This window comes from Anneissia japonica, unplaced genomic scaffold (genome assembly GCF_011630105.1).
Source record: "Anneissia japonica isolate Jap-2015-1 unplaced genomic scaffold, ASM1163010v1 scaffold287790_len634930_cov199, whole genome shotgun sequence".
NCBI lineage: Eukaryota > Metazoa > Echinodermata > Crinoidea > Comatulida > Comatulidae > Anneissia > Anneissia japonica.
This window is the reverse complement of record NW_022748191.1, coordinates 227,401-250,319: the sequence shown is the minus strand read 5'-3', so window position 1 is coordinate 250,319 and position 22,919 is coordinate 227,401. Positions and strand designations below refer to the sequence as shown.

Genomic DNA, 22,919 nt, shown 5'->3' with positions numbered 1-22,919 from the left:
ATATATATATACATATATGTATACATATATACACGCGTACATGCATATAGATGCATACACTTACATAAACACATACATATACATGATTACAGTTCATCAATGATCGGATTGGTACTCTTATTTCTTTATGGCTTATTATTTTGATCCAAGATGTGCAGTATGCTATGAAATAGTAATTATCCCATATTGAAATTGGAATATATCAATAATAATATTTCATGAATTAACAAACAATATATCATCGTGTAGTTTGTATTTTTCAACACTGCGCGCATCTGTACTGTGTCGTTGTCGTGTTGTAATCGTGTCTAGTGTAAATGGGGGCTTTACAAAAACGCAAGCATGACGTTAACACGATTTAACAAGCAAGACGCATATCACAAAAACAAACATCACATGACATGACAAAGAAGCGCACTGTTCAAACACCATCAATATTTGCAAGCTGCTGCTATAGAAGAAGAAGAAAATTTGTTGGCTGCTATAGTTTTGATAATCAAGAGTAAGCGTCGGTCATGTCGAATGCATAAATAGGCCTAAACGAAGTGTATGGGCACAGCCATGGCTCTTACGTCGTCCATATTTTAGACAGTATGAACACTTGCTAGTGGAGTTAAATAGAGAAGAAACAAGAGGCTTCAGAAACTTCCTCCAAGTGAGCAAGGAATTGTTCATTGTGTTGAAAAATTTTTTTGACACAGAGCCACGTGATATAAACCACGGTCTTGATGGTGGCATCGTATCTAATCCTCTCAGCACCGCTGCGACGTCTTGGCTTGTCGTAGGTGTTGTTGGTAGTACGAATGGGCAACACACAGTCACGACAAACGACGACAACGTTACGCCACTCACACGATGCCGCTGCGGTAGACCAAAGATCTTTTTCACGGCTACGATTGAGCACGATTTTTTGAACATTCCAAAAAAATCGTGCTTTATCACGATGACATCAAGATCCAGTACGATGCAATACGATGAATTATTTTTGACCACGACATTTACGACGACGCTATTGCGATTTTTCAAAATTGAAAAATCGTGCCCTGCCGTAGCAAAAATCGTGAATGTGGGAAAGGGGCATTAGATGGGAGATTAAATTGGCTAAACCCTCGGAAATTAAAGAATCACCCCTCTCAATAATTTCCCCTTCTACCCTCAATGGGAGTTTCACACCACCCCGGTAGAAACATCCTTGATCCGACCCTGCGTATCTGCAAATAATGTTGTTTTTAAGTGTTTAATAATACTGTCTTTACTGTTAACAACATTTTTGTTACTTGTTTTAAAGAGTCAAAAAATCGAAATGTTTCATGATTATTTTTGTTTGCAATAGGTTTGTTTCCTGCTCCAATCTACTTTGGCGCCACTATTTCCAGTGCGTGTCTGATTCGCCAGGAATCGTGTGGCCGTGAAGGAGCATGTCTCGTTTACGATCTTGAGCGATATCGCTACTCATTCAGCGGACTGTTCGTTGGGTTAAAATTATTAGCTGTAGTGCTCACATTTTGTACATATGGCAGCATAAATCCCGACCGTTTGAAGGTGTGTAGAGCCATAATGCATTTCACTTATTAAAAATGATATTTAGTAGGTCGTTCAAATCAATTAGAGTGAGGGCTAAAAATAGGGCGTCCTACTCCGTGGTAGAGTAGTAGTGCACAGAAGTAGTCGTCGTCGTTGTTGTTGTTTACTTGTGAATCCGCTTTTTTATGTGAATTTTCTCTGATTTTTTGTTTTGTTTTCGCAGAACAAATCAAAACCAATGAAGCGTGTACAAAAGGACATTGTGAGACAACAATCTCACGAAGAAAAGTTTTAAAAATGACATTCGAAATTTGTTATATAATATGATAATATAGGATGTATGAATATTATCAGCCGAACTTCAATTTTCTACTAACTAAAAATGCACTTGCATGTGACTGTAAAATCTTATGAAAATTTGGAAACGGTTTGTGGGGACTAGGGAGGGGCATCCTCATAGTGAAGGTAGTTTATTAAAAGAAAGGTCAAATTTTTGTTTTCAAAATGACAACAATATAACCATCATATTATTTTGTAGGCATATTCTCTTTTATGCATTCATCTAAGAATTAAATATACCCCATGCTCGCAGTGGCTGCAAAATAAAAGCAACAAGTATTTAAAAGGTTGTGTAATTAATATTTGAAAGATAAAATATATAATTCACAATCAGGTTTTGCCTTGTATAAATATTACCTTTTTTAAATGTAATTTTATAGTAATTTTCATGAATTCTCAATACAACTAAATTGTAATGCATTTTATATCTGTATAGGCCTATCTTAAATCTAATCAGTCATATGAATTAAATCTAGGGCCTAATTGTTAAAACAAATTTAAAACAAATATTTCATATGGAAATTTATTAAGCCGGCCTATATATGAATTTTTACGCACATGTAAGTTGTAACAATTTGTATTTAGTTTTGTTGGATGTGTGTTGGATGGGGGTTGGAGAGCCACGTAATAGTCTCTGTAGTTTAGCTCCCAAAATGAACTCTTTCGAAAAAGGCAACCTCCTAGTGTTGAGTGTTATCATATCTACTGTAAACAATTTGGAGAAAATACAAAACTTGGTCATTGTCATTCCTGATGATGACATAATTAATGTCGTATTATTGAATCCCAACACGATGGCGTGCATTTCGATACTTGGAGTATGTATTATATTATCTTATCTGAGATTAATCAGTGGACCTTTCGAATCAGTGTAATGTAGTAAACCCAAATTTGATATCATAATCTAAAGCTCAATAGGGACGGATTGAATAAATCATAGTTTGTCAATTACTCGAGTTTATCATCATATGATGAGTCGCCGGGTAGGAAACAGGTTTAATTAAATTCTACGATTGATTTACATGGTTTAGCTCTCGGCTATATTTTATAGTTCCAGGTTTCTAGAAAAAGATTGTGTCACTCGTCATGTTAATGTCCTATTAGGCGTGCCATACGTTGCTCTACAGAAGGTCACCAACTTCCGACCAATCACCGATTAAAATAGGATTTATCACTTACCGCCCATACTGTGCATGCTGTGTCTCACTTTCTGAATTTTGTTATAATAAAGTAGAAGTGACAGCACAATACTTGCTTAAATGAAACCAAAGGTATGTTTGATTATTAATACTGGCTAATATATGCCACTCACCCATCATCCAGTACTGATGAATGGCTGCTGCTAGACTAGCCTAGGCCCGTAGGCCAGGCCTATTCACCAGGCTAGGTAGGCTAGGCCTAGCCTAGGCCAAGTAGTGCGCTAGGCCTGGCCTAGTAGTACTATTGTATGGCCCAAGGCTAGACTCTAGGCCTAGCTAATCTGGGAGAAGGATCACATGAATTGTGTTGTAACTATGTTGTGGGCCTCCAGCCTAGCTAGCATACCTACTAGGGGCCTAGGCCTACACTGGCCTACACAATCCTTCTAGGCCTAGGCCCTAGTTATTTAGTAGTAGTAGCTACTACTAGGCCTAGCCTAGTACTAGTACTAGCCTAGGTCTAGTAGTAGTAGGGCCTATGCCTAGGCCCTACCCCTATGGAAATAATTCTTTTCTTCTTTTTTTTTGCAATTTTAGGGTTATCCCCGGTACATGCTCTTTTGTGATTTGATCTGTTCTTGTGTATTAATTGTTTCTGTTGTATTTTTTAAAGAGCATATTAAATAAATCAAATAGGCTAGGCCTAGGCCCTACTACTACCAAAAGCCAGGGCCTACCTACCTGCTATTACTATAGGCCAAGCCTCTAGACTAGACTCAATCAACTGAGTAGTCAAAATCATAATTTATCATAATCAACCATTTGGATTACATCTTTTCGGAGTAAAAGTTGCCTTGTTGTAGATAACTCTTTACTTTTTATTACCTGTTTAGAGAGTTCTCCGGGTTGTGTCTACTATTTCTTTCCTTGCCAGTTTGCTTTTTTATGTGTATTTGACCTGTACATATCAACAACATGATGATGCCAACTGTAAATTTGACAGAAAGAGTAAGTAAATTAATCATCATCATCATGATACCCATCCTCATTAATAGCATCATCATCTGCAGCAGAGGCAGCACCAACTTCAAAATATTATTGATCGTTATTATTATCACACTACATCCACATCATCAATATACAGTTGAACTTTCGTAAGTCGAATCCAAAATGCCATTGAAATTTTGTTCGACTTAGATAAAATTCGACTTACAGATTGTAAATGGAAAACACAACAATTTGGCAAGTAAAATTAGATCAACTTAGAAATTAGATCGACTTAGAAATTATTCCACTTAGACAAAGGCGACTTAGGCAAGTTTAACTGTACATACTGTACATGCATATATACCATATTTATTCAAATAAATGCCCTACTTTGAATAAACACACATCATTCTCAACACATTCTATTAATGTTCTACTCTAATGAAGGATTTTTTTCTAACCTGGTTGGGATCAATAAGTCTTTATGATCATGGAGTATTACATTTTGGCAGTAATTAAGTAGTTCCACAGTGAAATTCAGGGGCGTTTATTTTTTATTCGAGTATTATACGTATGCATTTTACACCCCAAAAAATAAATGCCCTCTCAAAAACACCTCTCAACAGTAAACGCAGGAGACTCTATTCAAATAAATACGGTATGTTATATATATTACTGCACAGCATGTTATTAGGACCCAAACCACGCCTTTCATTTTATCACTATTGTAATTTCATTTTTGTAGACAGAATTATTCAAGACAGAGAGAACTGCTATAGTGCAATCATCAACATAATAAAGGAGAAAAACCAGGAGGTAAAATGGTTATATCATAATCTTATTGCTATATCATCTATATCATCATGATTATCATAGCTATTGGCATCATCATCATTGTGATTATTAACTACTGTATTATCATTGAGTGTATCATAATCATTATCATCATCTTAATCACATCTTTGTCATCTCCATTATTATCATGCTGAACAATATTATTATCATCATGATAATCATTATCAATATCATCTTCATCATCATTATTATTTATTTGGAATAATGTTGGGGCTGTAGCATGCATGTGAGCAAATTCCATCATCAGTCATTGCAATGCCTTCATCATATTTATTCAGATTATCTTGACTATCATAATTGTCATCATTATCAACACCATTATTTTTTTCCATGAATCTTAAACCATTGTATTATCATTATCTCTATCATCATGATAAACAAAAATCAGATGACACACACACCCACACCCACACACCCACCCACACACACATTTCACTAACCATTTTACTACAACTGTATTCAATATATACAGCACACATATCCTAAAAATTGCATCATAAAACTTAATATGACAAAAATTTAGTGTAGACAATAATAAAATTAGAATATGCATATTACAATATAAAATTCTCTCATAATTAAATAAAAATGCCCAATTACGAGAACTTGCATTGTAAAAACATTTTTTTTATGATTCCAGTTGTTTTTGCAAGTGCCATCAACATTTTTAGCTGAATACAAAACTCCATGTTGGTACAATGGCAGCGACCACCTTATCTGTCTGCCTTACTTCTACATTGTCGGTTTCCCAAAGTGTGGCACTACGGACCTCTGGGATAAGATTATCCAGCATCCCCATGTTGTAGCAACCAAGTTCAAAGAGTATCAGTGGTGGAGTCGAAGATATGAGCGTCGTGGCCGGTCGCCTGTTGAAACATTTGCAGGTGAGCGTGATGAGATTCTCGCTTGGTTACTTCTACCAGGGAATTGATTTTTAATAATAAGTAGCGGATTTAGTAATTTGAAATAAAGGTTTAGGTGGGAATGTTACAGATAGGGGGCCCAGACTACCTGAGCCCCACTGTTGGGGCCAAGGTAGGCCCTACTTAATTTAATTTCTATGGCATCTCTAGATGGATGGAAATGGCACTCTCAATCTTAAATTTGAATACAATTTTCTTTTGCCTCCACTTTTTTTACCTTCAAAAATTTAGGGTGCCCGGACCAGCTGACTGCCCCTTAAATGCTCCTCTGATAATTATGAATGTGTCTGGATTTCTTATTGTTTACTTGTGTTGCATTTATTGTTTATTAGGTGGGGACCATTATCAACCATCTTCTCTGGAATGGTACCTAAGTTCAATAGGAGAATCAACATTTCAAACGATCCGCAATATGAAGCCCATTAGGCCTAGTCAGACCGTACATCCAGCAATTTTCGGTAAGTTAATTTTGCCACATGCTACAAATCTGAACCCTCTGTATGTGACAAAATCTGCAACCATTAAAAAAACTCAATAACACATTGAATTGCTCAATAAAAGAGTCAAACAGTGGTCAACTTCCAATGAGTTAGTGTCGAAGTTTAGATTTAAATCATTTCAAGGTTTGCTTGGTTCTGTTTGCTGGAAAAATATTATAATAAAAGAGTCAAACAGTGGTCAACTTCCAATGAGTTAGTGTCGAAGTTTAGATTTAAATCATTTCAAGGTTTGCTTGGTTCTGTATGGAAAAATATTATATACTGTATTTTAAAAATAATTTTAAATAAATCTTTTCTTCTTGCTAAAGACTTTTATACTTTGTTTCGTGAACTGTTTTAAAGATTGTCAGAGCAGGGCGGGAAAAAAATTTGTTTTCTTATTTAGCAAAACGATATTGCCAAAACCATCTAGCAAAGGAGAAAATAAATGTAGATTTCAGTGGAGCGGGGGGGTCATAATATATATATAATTTCATTTTTTAAATGAAATTTCCTTTTTTTGTCGCAGAGGTTTCTAACTGGCCAAAAATATAATTTTATTTTTATTCAAAATCAACATATTTGGTGGTCGGAGGGTTCGCTAAACAAGGTATAAAAAAGTCCCACCTAAAACAATAAAATGTTAAAGTTCTAAAATTGTAGATAATGATGAAAAAAAACAAAAAAACAAATACAGTTGAATAGCTTATTGGGTTTAGATGCTTGCCTTATAATCAATTCCTGTCACAGCAGGACTTTTTCTCAAGACCAAAAACACTTCCAATTTCTAGGCCTAAATAAAGAATTGTTCCATCCTATAAGTGTCGAGTTGCTGTTAAATGTGAAGGAAATATTTAAAAAAAAATAAGGATGATGATGATTGTGGTGATAGTGATTGTAATGGGGGTGGTGATGTTAATAGTAATGGTGATGTTAGTGGTGGTGTGATGTGGTAGAGGAGGTTATTGCTGTGATGATAGTAATGATGATACCAAATTATACAAAGATTTTGTTTTATTTTTTTTTCTAGGTGATGCTTCCATGACAACAGGATGGTTCTTACCATCTACTTGGTTAGCAGATTTTGAAGTTGAAGGTAATCTCATAGCAACTACAGCTGATCTGATTTATGCTCTTACACCCTCTGCCAAAATAATGTTCATGTTGCGGGATCCAGTTGAGAGGTAAGCTGTACAACACATCCAAGGATCCATATTTGTACAGTATTTGTAGTTCTGTCTTACAGATATATTGTTTATGGAGAAATATTTAAAGTCAATAAAATTAATTGCATGTTACTAGGTAATCACTTGCTTAGCATTACTTCAAACTAACAACTAAAATATTAAATTAAAGAATAAGTGATTACTAGGTAATCACTTGCTTAGCATTACTTCAAACTAACCACTAAAATATTAAAGGACCTGTACAAATATTATAAAGTATTGATTATATTAAACTACATGAATTATATTGAACTATTATTTGTGTATTCATTAAGTTCTGTCCAGATTATTAAATTTTCTTTGACAAAAAAAACTGTTGTATGCCCATATATAGTCATGATGTGCCTATATATGGTCATGATGTGATGTCATCATGACCATATTTAGGCATGTCACATGTTTTTATCAAATAAAATTTGATAGTCTGGACAGGGCTTCAAAGTACACTCCTGTTACTTGTGTTAATAACAGGACTTACATTTGGAATTGATTTGTTCTTCATGCAATTATTTTCCTTAATTAAATACTTAGGTTATACTCTGGCTATATTTTTTCAAGAAGAGCCAGCATTAACAAATCTGGTGAAGATTTTCATGGGATGGTAGAGAAGGCTGTTAAGTGTATGTATGCATGCATGAATACACACACTGTAAGATACTGTGCTTATCACACCAACTTATGTCAGGTAACGGGTCATATTCTGTAGCTAAATTTCAGATCACTTTTCTTATCAAATGATCAACTTATATTTCAATTCGATCTCAATTTTATTTAATACACCTCCAAAAGTGGGGAGTAAAATATACATATTATAGTTACATATAAGAAACAAACAAAATATATACATCAATAACGAATATAATACAAATGGTTGTAATACCAAACAATTTTTTTCAATAATAAAAATTAAAATAAATTTAATTAAGACAATACACTAAATATTTAAAGTGAGTATAATATACCTCTACTGTCCATCTCTTAATATAAGATAATTCATTTAATCAGACATTTTGCATGGTTTTCATATTTTTTCTTTGTCAGAATGCAAATACCAGTCTAGTTGACCACATACAAGCAGGGATGTACATTATATTCTTACATGATTGGCTGAAAGTTTTTCCAAGAGACCAATTACATGTCATCCTATTGAACCATTGGCATGAACAACCAATAGAGACACTTCATAAAGTTTACAAGTTTCTGAACCTTGGTCAGTTGAACTTTTCATTTATATAGTATGATGGATTATAAGACTAACAATACCATATGAGACTACTTCATAAATGTGACATAATGGAGATTAAGTTCTTGGTACTCTGACTCAGTATGGATCTTTCTGCTAAGCCCCGCCCCTTGGATCCTGTTGCTAAGGTCCCACAAAATGACAGCAGAAACATGCATTTGTGGGACCACACAGGTGTTTCTCGGACAAGTAGGTACTTTTCCAATTGACACTTCAGGAAGGTCCTTTCACCTGGGCTATTTTTCCATTTATCAGAAATTAGGTACTGGTAAGATATATACAGTATATCTCTTTAGTCGCCCAGTTTTGACCTACTCTGCATTTTGCCCATTTCACCCATACTGGAATAGTAACCAATGTGGTAATGAACCTTGTAAGTTTATAGAAAAAATATTTAATTAAATATTACATTACCTGTTTGTGTTACAGTATACAGGTATATTAAATAGAGATGTAATTCATTTATATTTTATTTTTGCTTCAATAATAGATACTTTAGACAATTATAGTATGGCTGTGACAGTAAACAGATCCGTGAAAAATATGCGATCATCAAAGGACAATTTGTTAGGACACATGCTGCCTAAAACACAAGCAATTTTGGAAAAGTTTTATCGGCCATTCAACTACGACCTTTTTGACTTCTTACTGATGAATGGATGGATATCAAGGTGAAAAGGTACCTCCACTTTATAACAACAATAATAATTGATTTCAATTTATGATATATTCAGGAAAACCCATCCCGTCCCCAACTCCAAAAAAGTATTAAAAAAAAAAAACCAAAAAAACCAATATCCACAAATTGACAAAATACATTATCAAACTTAAATACAGTTCGCCCTGCAATTTGAGACCACCTTTGGAACCTGGAAAATTGGGGTGGTCTTGGAGTTAACTTTGCGTTAAATTATTGAAGATTTGTATTAGGAGGTATCTGGTATAGAGTGATCTCGAATTGGAGGGCAAACTGTAATTAGTTGGCTTAAACACCCCTCAAGTGAAGGATACTTATACGCCAGTGCATGGGCTGGAGCCTTTTTGATCTGGCATTCCCCTATGGGAGTCTGTGTGATTGATGGCAGAGAACGGGTGAATAATTTTGAACCGATTAGATATCACAAAAACACATTTAGCAGAGCATTTAAAGATATGGTAAAAAAAAAAACTATGCAGAGACTTGGATTAGTATTATTTAAACATTTTTTAATTGACGTACATAATTCATTTTGTAGTTTTTATATTTAATGTTCAAGATTATATATGATTTTCAAAAGGTGGCATTATATTTTTAAGTGATCTGTATTTTATTAACAAAAGTTTAGGTTCCTATTACACACAATGGAATAAGCCTGTATTCATTGGATATTGAAGTTTTTTTTAGGACAGTGTTAATACAGTAGAATAAATCTATATTCATCTCACATGGGTTAATTCTTAAAATTCTGTTTTTTAACACCTACTTACTATTTTAGGTCAGTCTGTTTTTCCCATTAAATCTCCTAAATCGTAGAGCACAGACAACACTGCTGCCATCTTAACAATCTATACCTCAACAGTTACCTGACAATTCTAAATATATGAATAGCGCCACCACACTAGAAACTGCATGAGAATTTTCTTGGCTGTGGATGGGTTGGCAAATTAGGCGAGACTTTTTTTGTACCTTGTTTACTCCGCGACCACCAATAATGGTGATTTTGAATAAAATTGAAATTTTATATTTAGCCACTTAGTACACCCTCTGCTATGAAAAATATAGATTTCATAAAAAAAAATTATATTTATTATTATTACACCCCCCGCTCCCCTGAAATCTCCAATATAAGATATATTTCTTCCTTAATTATATAAATTTAAAGCGTTTATCAATCTCATTACTACACTGTATAATTCATTAATACACTGTTTAATTCATTTATACAATTTTATTTTTGTTTTCTGCTTTTCTGCTAAGTGGTTTTGGCAAAAACATTTTGGTATATGAAAAACAAAATTATATTTTTATTCCCCCCTCCCGACAGTCTTTAAAAAATAAGTTCGCGAAACCAGGTTTAAAAGAGGCTTGTCTTATTGGTCTCTACTAAGCTTGATAATAATCTTTAAAAATGTAGGTGAATAAATTTGTTGAACTAGTCATCAAACAAGTGATTTAAAACTTACTGTTTTTAACCTATAACCGAAAAGACATTCATTCCTCAAGACACAAGTTTTCTCAAAAACAATAAAGATACTGTAAACAGTTATCAATTTTATTAACTTTTATTGAAGAAAAAAAGATTTAGAATAGTAAAGATATGTACATTGTGCAGTCAATAAATTCATGCTGATAATTATATTATTTACATCCACATTTACAAAACATGCTATTGGACACCTGTATGCTAATATTCTATGTGGAATCCTGAATTACCTGCACATTACAAGATTGAGATGCAAAACTTTGAAACTGCTGCTATTGTTCGATGTGTCGCAGGTAAATTTACTTTAGTATGAGATTTAGATTGATTATTTAAGTCTAAAGTTGCTTTTTTTACAAGCTGGTCTTATATTTTAATAATCAATTTTCAGCTTCATAAAAATGGAATATCTTTGATTAAGATTGTAGTGCTGCATTAAAAAAAAATTGAGTGATTGCCAATGTTGGCATAAATGTGATTTTTTTTTCCAAGAATACTTGTCAGCTCTAAAAAATTTTGGGCCATGATGAGCCTTGACACTTGCACCTTTCTGTGCATTAAACAAAGTTAAGTTAAAAGCAGAAAAATGTATCTGTCTATTGCTATTTAAGATTAAGTTTTAAGAGCCCACTTTTATTAAAAGATCAGGAGAGGTCAATTTTAGGTCACACGATCAGCCATGGTTCATTGCATAATATGACACAATTACATTGCCATACCTGGAACAACAAAAAAATGTGCAGTTACATGTACAAATTGCTAGGATGGTTAATATAGTGTCTATGACATCAGGTTTTAAGCAAATCATTTAGTGCACTTGTTGTTTTCTCAATCTTGTTATGTGTAGGTAAATAAAGAACATTTCATATGGCATTAAACATGTCTGTCCCATTCCTCACATTTTCCCATATAGTCAATATCAAGTGTAAATCTAAATTTAAATAAAATCGGTGCGTTTAGGATTTGTTTTCTTTTTTTTTCTTAAAAAATATGATAGAAATAAAAACTTAAAATATATATGTCTACATAATATCAATCAATCTTACAATACAACAACTTCCATCTATTATATTTCCATAATATAAAGGTGCATCCCAAATTTTAAATACTTATTGAAAGATAATTAAATGCAAAAATAAGTTACAAGCACAAATTTACTCTTGACTTGATGAGTATGCCGACATTTAACTGCAATAGAACATTTAAAAATGGAAAACATTAAATAGAATTCAGTTTTTTGATACAGGCTATACTACTGGAATATCCCATCTAAATTACTATCATAAGTATCAATACCAAATTCCATAAACAATATCCATCTACTATGATCAATAATTTAAAATAATATAATAAAACTAATAATAGCTATAATAAATAAAAATAATAACAACAATATAAATACTTATGATTCTTAACAACAATAATATTTGGCTAAAATCATCACCAGAGAATACCAAGAGAGATTGTACTACAAACATTTCTGTTGACCAAAACCAGTTCAAAAGATGCTATAAATCTGTTATTTACAACTTCCAATGAAAAACATTTAGTATATTTGGACAGATCTTTGAAAGTATTCCTAATTAAAATACTTATGCAGCAATTAGTATTAATGATCATATACAATCAAATTATCAAGAAGACCTACAACATTTAATTCATTTACTTATTTTGTGCTTGTACCACTACTTTGCCAGTCGTTTAACGTATAAAGTATTTGTTTTAAATTATTATTAAATAATTAAAGCTTTCATGTGAAACAATTTTGAGGATTACTTCTATGTTTTTTGAGAATTTAAAAATCCTGGCCTCTCCAATTATTTACTGGCTAGGATGTAGTTTTGCATACTGTAGCCTCTGTATAAAAACACCCACCGACTTAAAAAATGCCTAATAGTTCACTATGACAATGACATGTACATCACTTTAATGCATTTAATAGAGAACCTTTAAATAACAGTTATTTTATTAACTATAAGCCTTAAATAGCAATATCATTATTAAATTGTATTAATAATTATTATTAATATTATCATGTATTCCATTCCTCAAATTCAATTTACAGAAGTTACTTTATGATCTTTAAAATTGTTAGTTTCTGAAGAAAATGTATCTTTAAATTCTAACTAGGGCTAAAATGTGTTTACAAATTTATTTTGTATAAGTTTGAATAAATTATTTATAGGACAAGGTGAAAATAAAATGGACTTAAACACTAGTTTGTAGAGTTTAAAGTAATACCATCTTAGAGAAGCACACAATTAAAATAAAAAATACTGCATTAAATTCTCAACAATAATTTTCTTCCTGACAAAAATTCATAAAAGTGCCTCCCAAACAAAGCTAGAGATTCAGTGCATAAAATCAGTAGTATCTATCAGATAAATATGATCAGTGTGTCAATGAAAGATTATTTAATTATGTACAATATCTGTTTATTAAAGTACAGTACAATAGTAACATATTCACAGTCCCATAAAAGTGATAGAAAATGTATGTATACTTTACACATTTATAGTTAAACAATTGTTGTTTATATTGAGTACTGTACTGTTTCTAAATAGATCATAGTAGTAATTAAAGACTGTAGTTTTCATTTCTACATTGCAGAAGTACAGTACTAGAAAAGAAGTTTATTTTAGACTGGAAGGTTTGTCAGCACTATATTCTGTTTATTATTATTTATTTTATACATTATTATTATTATTATTATTGAAAGTAATAATTAAAATATTAGTAATCAATAATTATGATAAAAATAGTTAAAAACAATAATAACACATTTTGCATTTATAGTAATAGTACTAGAATGATTGAAAACTGTAAGTTCTATGGTTGACATGGCAACTGGCTACTTTTGCTGGTTGAGGAACATTCAAAGTCATGTATATTCATTCATTTGCATCCTACCCGATGTAGGCTTACAATTATATTCTTGATCTTGGGTGGGGAGACAGATACAAACTAAGCTCCTTACCATAGCATAGAATACGAACCTCTAACCTTAAGTCTATAATGCTTCTTAGATGAAATATGAACTTGAAAATGTGCTACTCTATTTCTTAGATTTATTATTTTGTCTGTTGTCATTTTTTAAAGTTTGTAAACAGAAATTTCTTAATGTGACTGCACTTTGTTGTATGTATTTTTTTATTAAAATACATTTACAAATAAATATTAAATACAGTTGTACTGAGTAATGGTGCTGTTAATATAACTTTCCAGGGTCTCCGCACCTAAATTCCATTTTAAGACTTTTATAACATTATAACCTTAACAAATAGTTATGTAATGATAATTCGATGATTTTTTCATGAATATAGTTACATTACTTTTCCAATCCCTCTCACCGCCCCACCCCCCTTCATTCTCCATGACTCCTAAAACCTTGCTTCACAACTGATTGGTATTATGTTGAATTATCCATGGAATGTTTCCTGAGCACCAGATGCAATGAATAAGTAAACAGAAATGAGAAAAGATAATTTTAAAATTCTTAAGCCATGTCCTCACTATCAAAATTTAATTCGACAAAAACGTGACATTCCTAAATATGGTCATACTGACATCATATTATGATCATAACAAGCACATCACGACTATATATGGACATAAAACTTGACTCCGCCTACTCTGCCATACCAGCAAAGGACAATTCCTACTAATTTGAAAAGTGAATGAAGTTAATTTAAGAATGGAGGAACTAGTTTAAGTAAGTCTATCCTGAGTCAAATCCGGAATTTCAGGATGTGCAAAGGCCAGGGTACTAGTTTTGGAATCTATCAAAGAGACAGGTGCCCCACCCCACTTCACTAAATTAGTCATATTGAGAATCAATGTTTTGATCTGCTATATTTGATCATTATCAAGGACACAGTATTACTGTATATCATCAAAATATTCCAGGCCCCTCTAATTCAGAGACCCCTCTAATTTGAGACTATTTTTTTAAAGAACCAAAAGACAATCTTCAACACAAAGCTAACCCTCTAATTGGTAACCAAACCCCATGACCATCTTAAATTTTCAGGTCCCAAAGGTGGTATCGAATTGCAGTGCAAACTGTATACATTATCAAGAATCAATATTCTTGATAATGATCACATAAATCAAAACATGAATTGAATCTCAAAATGTCTCTGTCTTTATTCATTCTCTTTTGTTTAATTAAAAAATAATTAATGGATCCCTGGATATTGATATAAGTTTTAAAAATGACACTTGCATTTAAAAAAGGTGGTATTTAATTAATGATCCTTAATAAGCCAGAGTACTAATTTAATCTAAGTCATAATTATTGTGAATAAGTGACAAAACGTTTCATAGACAAGTAGAAAAAGAATTGTCAGTCTAAAAACAATGTCAAAAACATGTAGGGCGACAAAGGGGAAGTTTCTTCACAGACCTCACAAAGAACCAAATTAGAGATCTCAAATGTGAAAAACCTCCTAAAACTGACTAACAAAGAGAGGGATCATGAACTTTATCAACATTATTGTTATTGTCCTCCAAGCCTCAATGTTGGCTCGGTATTACCAGCACTGTTAAATGAACTGTCAATATTCCCTTTAAAAAATTCAAAACCCCATTACCCTAATTACCAACGTAATTAAAAGATGATAAAGCTGTAAAATCTCACTCTAAGAACAAAGGTTAAAAAGGAGGTAGCGGTTAAAATGTATAGTTTTGTTGCTGCCCATCAGGAGAATATTGGGAACCAACAGCCATCAGCAAGCTGAATCAATTAGAATTTTGAGGTAATTACTACCAGTTGAGGTAGTCTTTCTGTTGATAACTGACCATAAAACATACCAGGAACAAAAGATTCAAAATCCAAATTGTAACTAGAAAAGGCCTACCATAAAAATGGTTAATCAGATATATTAAAAGGAAATTTAATTTTTGTTTTGCAATTACACACCAAAAATAAATTCTGTTGGCATCTAAGTATGTATAACTAAATTTTTCAAAGAAAAATTCACAGTTAAAATTTCATTTACGAAAAGATGATTTGCCATGTTGTAAGTCTACGTCATAGCTAGGATTAGGAAAGCTTAGAATTTTGATTAGACTAGGCTATAGTAAGGATTAAGTCCAATCGTAACTAAGATTAAGAAACATTGTAGTTGGTATTAGGTTCCATCTGTGAATTCTAATATTTCAATACCAGATTACGATGAAATCAACTGGTTAAGATACTGTGACTTTCACATAAAACAAAACAGTAGATTGCAATTCATTTAGCTGCAGTGGTTATCACCAATGGCAGATCCAGAAATTTGAAATAGAGGGAGCCCAAGGAAGGACTTTCACAGATAGGGTTTCAATGCTACCTCGGGCCCACCATGGTTAAGCATGAGGTAAGATGAACTATAGTTACAGCTGGAAATGGTACTCTCAAACCAAAATTTAAATATAATTAAGTTTATTAATGATTTGTTTCTTTTAACATAGGCCTATATCCTATTCCTCTGGCTTCTACTTCAACAATATGTTATTTTTAGTTACTTTCATTTAGATTTATGTGCCTCACACATTCCACCCTGATACTAAGTCTCTTGCTTACACATTTTATGGGATTACATACACACATGCCCATGTGTCAGTATGGGAATGTAGTGCATAGAGGTATTCTACCAATGTGTGAAGAGATGCTCCATAGACACAGATCAATATGGGAATACATTATACACACACTCTATGTTAATAACAAATAAAACAAATAAGAGATCAAACTTCCAATTCAATGCAGAAACTTAGACCTTCTGCAGGGAAATTTGTTGTTTGGAGATCATTTACCATCTATTTTGTTTACACAGTGGGTGCATTGGTATACATTTATAACACTTAAAATAGTACTACTTTTTTTTTTAATCAGTATACATTTTTAATTTTATTTTTTTCATAAAAAAAAAGAAAAACCCCAGAAATGAGAGAAAAAAAAAATGGCATAGAAATCCTGCAAGTCTGTCTGGACAGTTACAAGTCCTGAGTATATATTAAAATAACCTTGTAAATGATTTGATGTTGATGTTACTGATTTCATACAAAATTATTTGGTTCATGCTCATTATACTATCAAACATGCCTTAAGATTCTCTACTTGAAAATCAATGTAGTAATAAAAATAGACCTCTATCAATGCTGACTATGAAAACAATATCATCGAAGTACAACTTTGTACCAATGTGTTCATTGACTTTATATTAAAATCAAATGTCTAAATAAATATTACTTTACAAAAATTTTTTTCATTTTCTATAGATGAATTTAGATGCAAAATTTCAAATAAAAAGGTGGTTTTATCATTCATAATGCACTATTTTTTAAACTAGCACGATACAATATTAGGTACGCTATTGCACCCAAGATGTTTTTAATATTAAAAATTGGGCAATAATGAAAACTCACTTGGAAATGTTAATTCCAGAACGATTAAATATTAGGCCAAGTTAAAAAAAAAAATGTTTTTTATATATCTGTGTATTTTGAAACCTGGGAATACTCTTTTATTATTTTCTCTTAAAAAAAAAATGCTAAAAGACACACACGAAGTAAAAGAAAAGCAACTGGCATAGAAAAAGGTTTAGGGGTGTGTCAATTTTTTAGCATAAAAAATTTATTTAATTTAGGATTCAGTTTGATAAAGAAAATTGGAACTAAACTACCAAATATACCCACCCTCATTCAATATTTCAAACCTTATAATTATTATGAGTATCTTGATGTTTAAAGCAATTTTTTTTTTTTATAAATTGTATACTCTAGTCTACAGTAATAACCAGTATAAATATCCTCCAAAATGGATAAATGGTTGACCCACCCCAATACATTTTTACCCAAATACAATTTTCAGATTTAATATTAGACCAGGTGATTAACAAATAAATTGTTCCCATCTTATTAACAAAAAAAACAAAAAAACACTTCTTATCACACATTTTGACCAAATTAGTTGAACCTTGTGCAGGCCTTTTTCCATCTGCACTGTGTACACCACATGTGTCTGTTATCCATACCGTAGACCTTCCGGCATTTACGTCCATCGCTTCTGATCCTGTTTGGTGCGTGAAAGTCGCTAGTTTTTGGTGAGGCTGCCTGATGTTGCTGTTGTCTTTGATTGACTAAGCTTAACTTGTGGGTGTGGATGGTCATCTAGATAAATTTTAGAAATTATCAAGTGTATTAGGAAGGCTCTAACAAAACAACATTAATGTAAAAAAATAGTAGTAGGCCTATTTTTAAGGATCTGACTTCAAATGTCATGCAATACATGCCATTGTCTATTAAGATATCTTAGGGGTGAATTGAAGGGTGCCCAGCAGGCCTAGACCCCTAAATAATAAAAAAAATTATTAATGGAGGAAAAAGATAACATTCGAGTGCAATTTCCAGCCAACTAGATGTGCCATGGCATTACATGTTGTACCTCAGTCTCTACCATGGCATCTGGACCCTCCACACATTCTGTGAACTCCTCATTGTTCTTTTTTTTTTAAATGGTAATATTGTGAGCCAGAAACAAGTGAGGATATTGTAGCTTAAGGGCATGGTTTCTCAGAATCATAAATCCAGATCATGCATCATGTCTTTTTTTTTTTTTTTTTCAAAAACCAGTCATAATGATCTTCACATTAACAGGTTTTTTGTGACTCAGTGATTCTCCCCACAAATGGGTATGACATGACATTATTATGACCACACCCAGCTATGATATGACATCATCATGCTCAGGCATAGGTACTGAATAGGCCCCCCAGCTTAAAGAACAATAAAAGAAAGGTATGATATCATTATGCCCATATATGGCAAATCAGAGATATTTGTCAATATAAAACTTATTAGTATGGCTAGAACTTGTTAGAATATCAAATTTATGCCCACCATGTTACCTATAGTTTGATAAGAATGAAATAATAAAAATAATAAAACTACACGCTTACCTCTGCTGGGGCCGAAGTGGCCTTGAATGCTGGCTGAGAGCTTTTCTGCCAAGAAAATCTATCATGAATTGGCATTGGCTCTGCGTTCTGAAAGAGATTAAAATGGCAATCCAAAAAAAAGATTGGATAAATACATAGCAAAGGAAGTTTGTTTTTATGAATTTTATCATAAATATACTGATATTGATTATGATTATGATTCTTTAGCATATGTCAAAAATTATATCAAAAATTATAAAAAAAAAAATACCCACCATACTGATAGTACGTAGTTTTGGTGTAACTAGTATGTTTGGATCCTCATGAGGGGGTCGGGCCATGTCCATATGGCTTAATGTTGGGGGCGGGGATGAGGTTGTCATGTTTGCAAACCCCTCTGATACAGTATCTATTGTGCTCTCAATTTCTGTGTAGTAGAAATCTTCCTCACCATCATCACTTTCATCATCTTCCAATGGCCTCCTAGGAAGTGAAAATAATTTAATATATTACGTTATAAAACACCTACATTAAACATAAATGATATATTCATATGCCCCCAGCACTAGCGATGTAAGGCTGCTGGAATGAATCCAGAGGGGCCTTCAAAAAAAAAAAAAAAGGAGGAAGAGAACATATAATATGGTATTGAAAGCCATACATGATGATACAGTACCTCTAGAACAGTTTGTGTACTCGTATTGACTTTATTTTTTTTAATATACAGTTTCTGTAACATCACTTAGCCTATACATTTATTCATAGTTATTGACAATAATATGGTTAGTATGTAGGTGTTATACAAAGTTGTAAATAATAGGATGGAAAAAAACAGTAAAACAAATGAAAATTTCAAGAAAGAAGATATAAATGGAACTCACTTTAGGTGTACTGATCTAACATGCTTTTCAATTCCTTGTCGTGTACACAAAACCTTCGTGCAGTTATTCCATCGGCACTGATACAATTTCTTAGAGCCCTACAAATAATAACAGAGGTGAAATGCATGTTAAGAGGAAATTGGTCTACTGTAGGAAACTCAGGAAATGTCAAGTTGCGTTCACTGAAAGTAGGCTATCTTTTACAATTTTGTATACCAACTTTTGTTTCAAAAGGAAATGAACAGTGAAGATGAACTAACATTTACTAACTGTCCAATCAAAATTGATGTTCCTCATTAACGAATTATGAAAAAATTATCACATTTAAAAGTAACCAAATTAAGATGTAAAAAGAATCACATGAAAGTCACTAAGGTATGAAGATACACTTCCACTGGTGTTGATTAAAGATAATAATAAATATTTGTGAAAAATGTATGTCCCCATTGGGATTCAAACCCAAAGACGTGATTACCATTCGGATACTCTACCATCTGAGCTATGAGGCTGAGTGGTATACACCTTTGGGTTTTCCCATTAGGATGGGTTTTCCCATTAGGACACGTTTTTCTCAAGGTATTGCGTAATATGTAACAAATAATAGTAAATCACATGAAAGTAACTTAGGTATGGATGTAAAATGAGTAGGTCATTCTAGTCAATGTTAAACTACAAGTATAGAAAATGAAATAAACACATTGAACATCATCAACGAACCGATCAATCAATCAATCATTCGACTATCAACAGACCAAGCAATATAATATTTTTAGCAACTACAGTGTAACTAGAGTACAGTTCTATTTTGAGAGGTTGTGAAAAAACCACTTTGCGTATGTTCTATTAATATAACTGCTAAGCTATATTTAGAAATGATGGAATTTTCTTGAATAAGTTGCATTTGTGAGCCACTCGCAAGTTCAGTTAAAATACACATTCATTTTGTATACCAACTTTTGTCACCAATGGTTTCCTGCATGTGAAATTGGGTCAGATATAAAATAGCAAAAAGAATTGCACAATACCACCTTAGCATAATCTTTTTAAGAATGAGCTGTTCAGTAGTGATGCAAATACTGTAGGAATGGTTTGATAATTAACCTTAATTGACTTTATACATAAATTGAAGATCTGCCTGTGAAACTTGGATAGTGGCCTTTTCCACCAAACAGGAAAGAAATTTTGATGTTCAGAGCAAAGTGGTACAGTTTGTGATGCCCATATCTTGTACTTATATTAAAAACAGTTCCCCATCTATTCAAAATCTACATTTTATTGACTAAATTTATAATTCTTGATGTAGCCTAAATTAAAATTAAGTGTTAGTTTTTACGTCCGGGATTTGAAACTATTTTTTGGTAAGGATATTTACTATTTTCTATTTAGTATCCTATATACTACAGTAGTCGAAAACGGGCTGGTAAATAATGTATTCTGCCATTTAGGTTTCCATCTCTTCGTAATTACTTTGGCCTAGTCTGGTGATTGTAGAATCACCTGATTATGATGAATTGACATACCACATCTATTATAAGTTTGGTTTTTTCCATAAAGATATTCAATTGTGTACTGGCAGTAAATGCCACGTCAAAAAGTATGTTAAAATATTATTTTTAAGTTCTGGTTTTCCCATTTAATTATTCATGCTTTATGTGCACAGTTCATTGTTTAATCTCGCTAGAATAACATTGACTTTCTGAAATTGGAAGATCCTATTATCCTGTCAAGTAGTCAATACTGTACATGAACATTTTGTTGTCAAGATTACTGTATGAATTTATTTATTTTTGTTTATCTGGCAGTGGTAAACTCAGGGCTAATCTGCCAACAATAATAATTCTTTTTTACAACACTATGGCATACCTGTCAACCTTGAGAAATTTCAACAAGAAGATCGGGTGCCACATAACAAGTGCCAATGGCACGAACAGTGGCTTTGGGCCAGGGGGCCGCCAAGGGCTCCCGATCGGAGTCTAGTACCGCCTGATTATAAATCGATGGGAAATCAACCAATAGTTAGGGTTATAGTGGCCTGAATATTTGTTCTTTTTCGTCACTAGCATTTGCACCAAAGAGCCTATAAAGTTGTGCTGTTGTCTGATACAGAGTCAGTCGCATTCTTTAAAAATTCAACATGCAATTGTTTAGATCCCAGGGAACGATTGGGTATTCAAACACCACGCACATAGCTAGAGAGTGCGCAGTGATGACTATTTTAGTTGATATTAATTGCGATTTCATGGGGAGAAGTGCTTGTGACCATAATCATGGAGGTAGAATGTTATGATGATGAATGTTAGATATAGTAAAGTTCATTACAAATTGAGAAAGAAACAAAATTTAGTCGAATTTTAGGATAAGCGTAAGTTTTGCCGGTGTTTGTGTAAGATTGTAAGATTTTGATTGGACAGGTTGACAGGTCTACTATGGCCGTATTATCTTATCATTTATTTGACATGGCTGTAGCATTGGCATAATTTTGTCTTGGTAGACCAGCAGAAAATTACGTCCCAAAACAGAAAGGGAAATTTATTACCAGTATTAAATAATGTTGATGTTTTGGAGATGAATGGAACTGTGTAGCCTATTCAAGATTCTTTTCTTCAAGCTTTTTTGGGGTACCCTTTCCCCTCCTAAAGATAATACTCTACAGGTAACTGAGGGTTTAGCTAACTGACCTCAGGCAAATGATAATGAGAATGGTCCAGTAGAAAGTCACTCATCTACCTGATGGCCAGTAATGGTCTTCCAGAGAAAACCCAGTTCATTACAATTAAGGTCACTGACTTACATTCTTGATTTCTATATTTTTCATTCAATATAATGTTTGGTGTCCTGAGTGAATGGCAGTCATTTTCTTCTAGCCATGATGAGTATGAAAGGGAAATTGACTTTTGAGCTGTAGGCCTATTCCTCCATGACTGATCACAATAGAACAAATTCACAAAACAGTTTGCATTTCAGTCTAAACCTGAAAAGGTCAATCTCATCAAAATTTATATCAATTCAGTATTTAGATGTATTACATTTGAGTTTTATAATAAATTCTTCTACTAAAACAATAAAACTGTGGCATTGGCTCAGTTTTACTACTGTACTAGTACTATGATTAATGATAATTACTGTACTAGTACTATGATTAATGATAATTACAGTAGAACCTCGTTTTTACGTACCCCAGTTATACGAACCCTCTGTTTTACGTACGCCTCGTATGGACA

The 22,919-nt window shown here is 32.8% G+C and overlaps 2 protein-coding genes across 4 annotated transcripts in view; one reads left to right on the top strand and one right to left on the bottom strand.

The window, feature by feature from the left end:
- Window positions 1-22,919, top strand: part of LOC117120700 — a 35,512-nt gene that overhangs the window by 5,624 nt on the left and 6,969 nt on the right. For all 3 annotated transcript variants that reach the window (XM_033265739.1, XM_033265738.1, XM_033265740.1), the window contains 9 exons: window positions 1,334-1,542; window positions 3,896-4,010; window positions 4,735-4,805; window positions 5,485-5,728; window positions 6,100-6,225; window positions 7,277-7,430; window positions 8,004-8,157; window positions 8,514-8,682; window positions 9,206-9,394. In XM_033265739.1, the coding sequence (XP_033121630.1) occupies window positions 1,334-1,542; window positions 3,896-4,010; window positions 4,735-4,805; window positions 5,485-5,728; window positions 6,100-6,225; window positions 7,277-7,430; window positions 8,004-8,157; window positions 8,514-8,682; window positions 9,206-9,390 (1,427 nt within the window). In that variant the 3' untranslated portion in view covers window positions 9,391-9,394. The remainder of the gene's footprint in view (window positions 1-1,333; window positions 1,543-3,895; window positions 4,011-4,734; window positions 4,806-5,484; window positions 5,729-6,099; window positions 6,226-7,276; window positions 7,431-8,003; window positions 8,158-8,513; window positions 8,683-9,205; window positions 9,395-22,919) is intronic.
- LOC117120701 (zinc finger protein 704-like) overlaps window positions 10,962-22,919 on the bottom strand; it is a 24,593-nt gene continuing 12,635 nt past the window's right edge. Inside the window, exons 4-7 of the mRNA XM_033265741.1 lie at window positions 19,699-19,796; window positions 19,093-19,300; window positions 18,839-18,925; window positions 10,962-18,050 (exon numbers count right to left, since the gene is read on the bottom strand). Of these exons, the coding sequence (XP_033121632.1) occupies window positions 17,847-18,050; window positions 18,839-18,925; window positions 19,093-19,300; window positions 19,699-19,796 (597 nt within the window). The 3' untranslated portion in view covers window positions 10,962-17,846. The remainder of the gene's footprint in view (window positions 18,051-18,838; window positions 18,926-19,092; window positions 19,301-19,698; window positions 19,797-22,919) is intronic.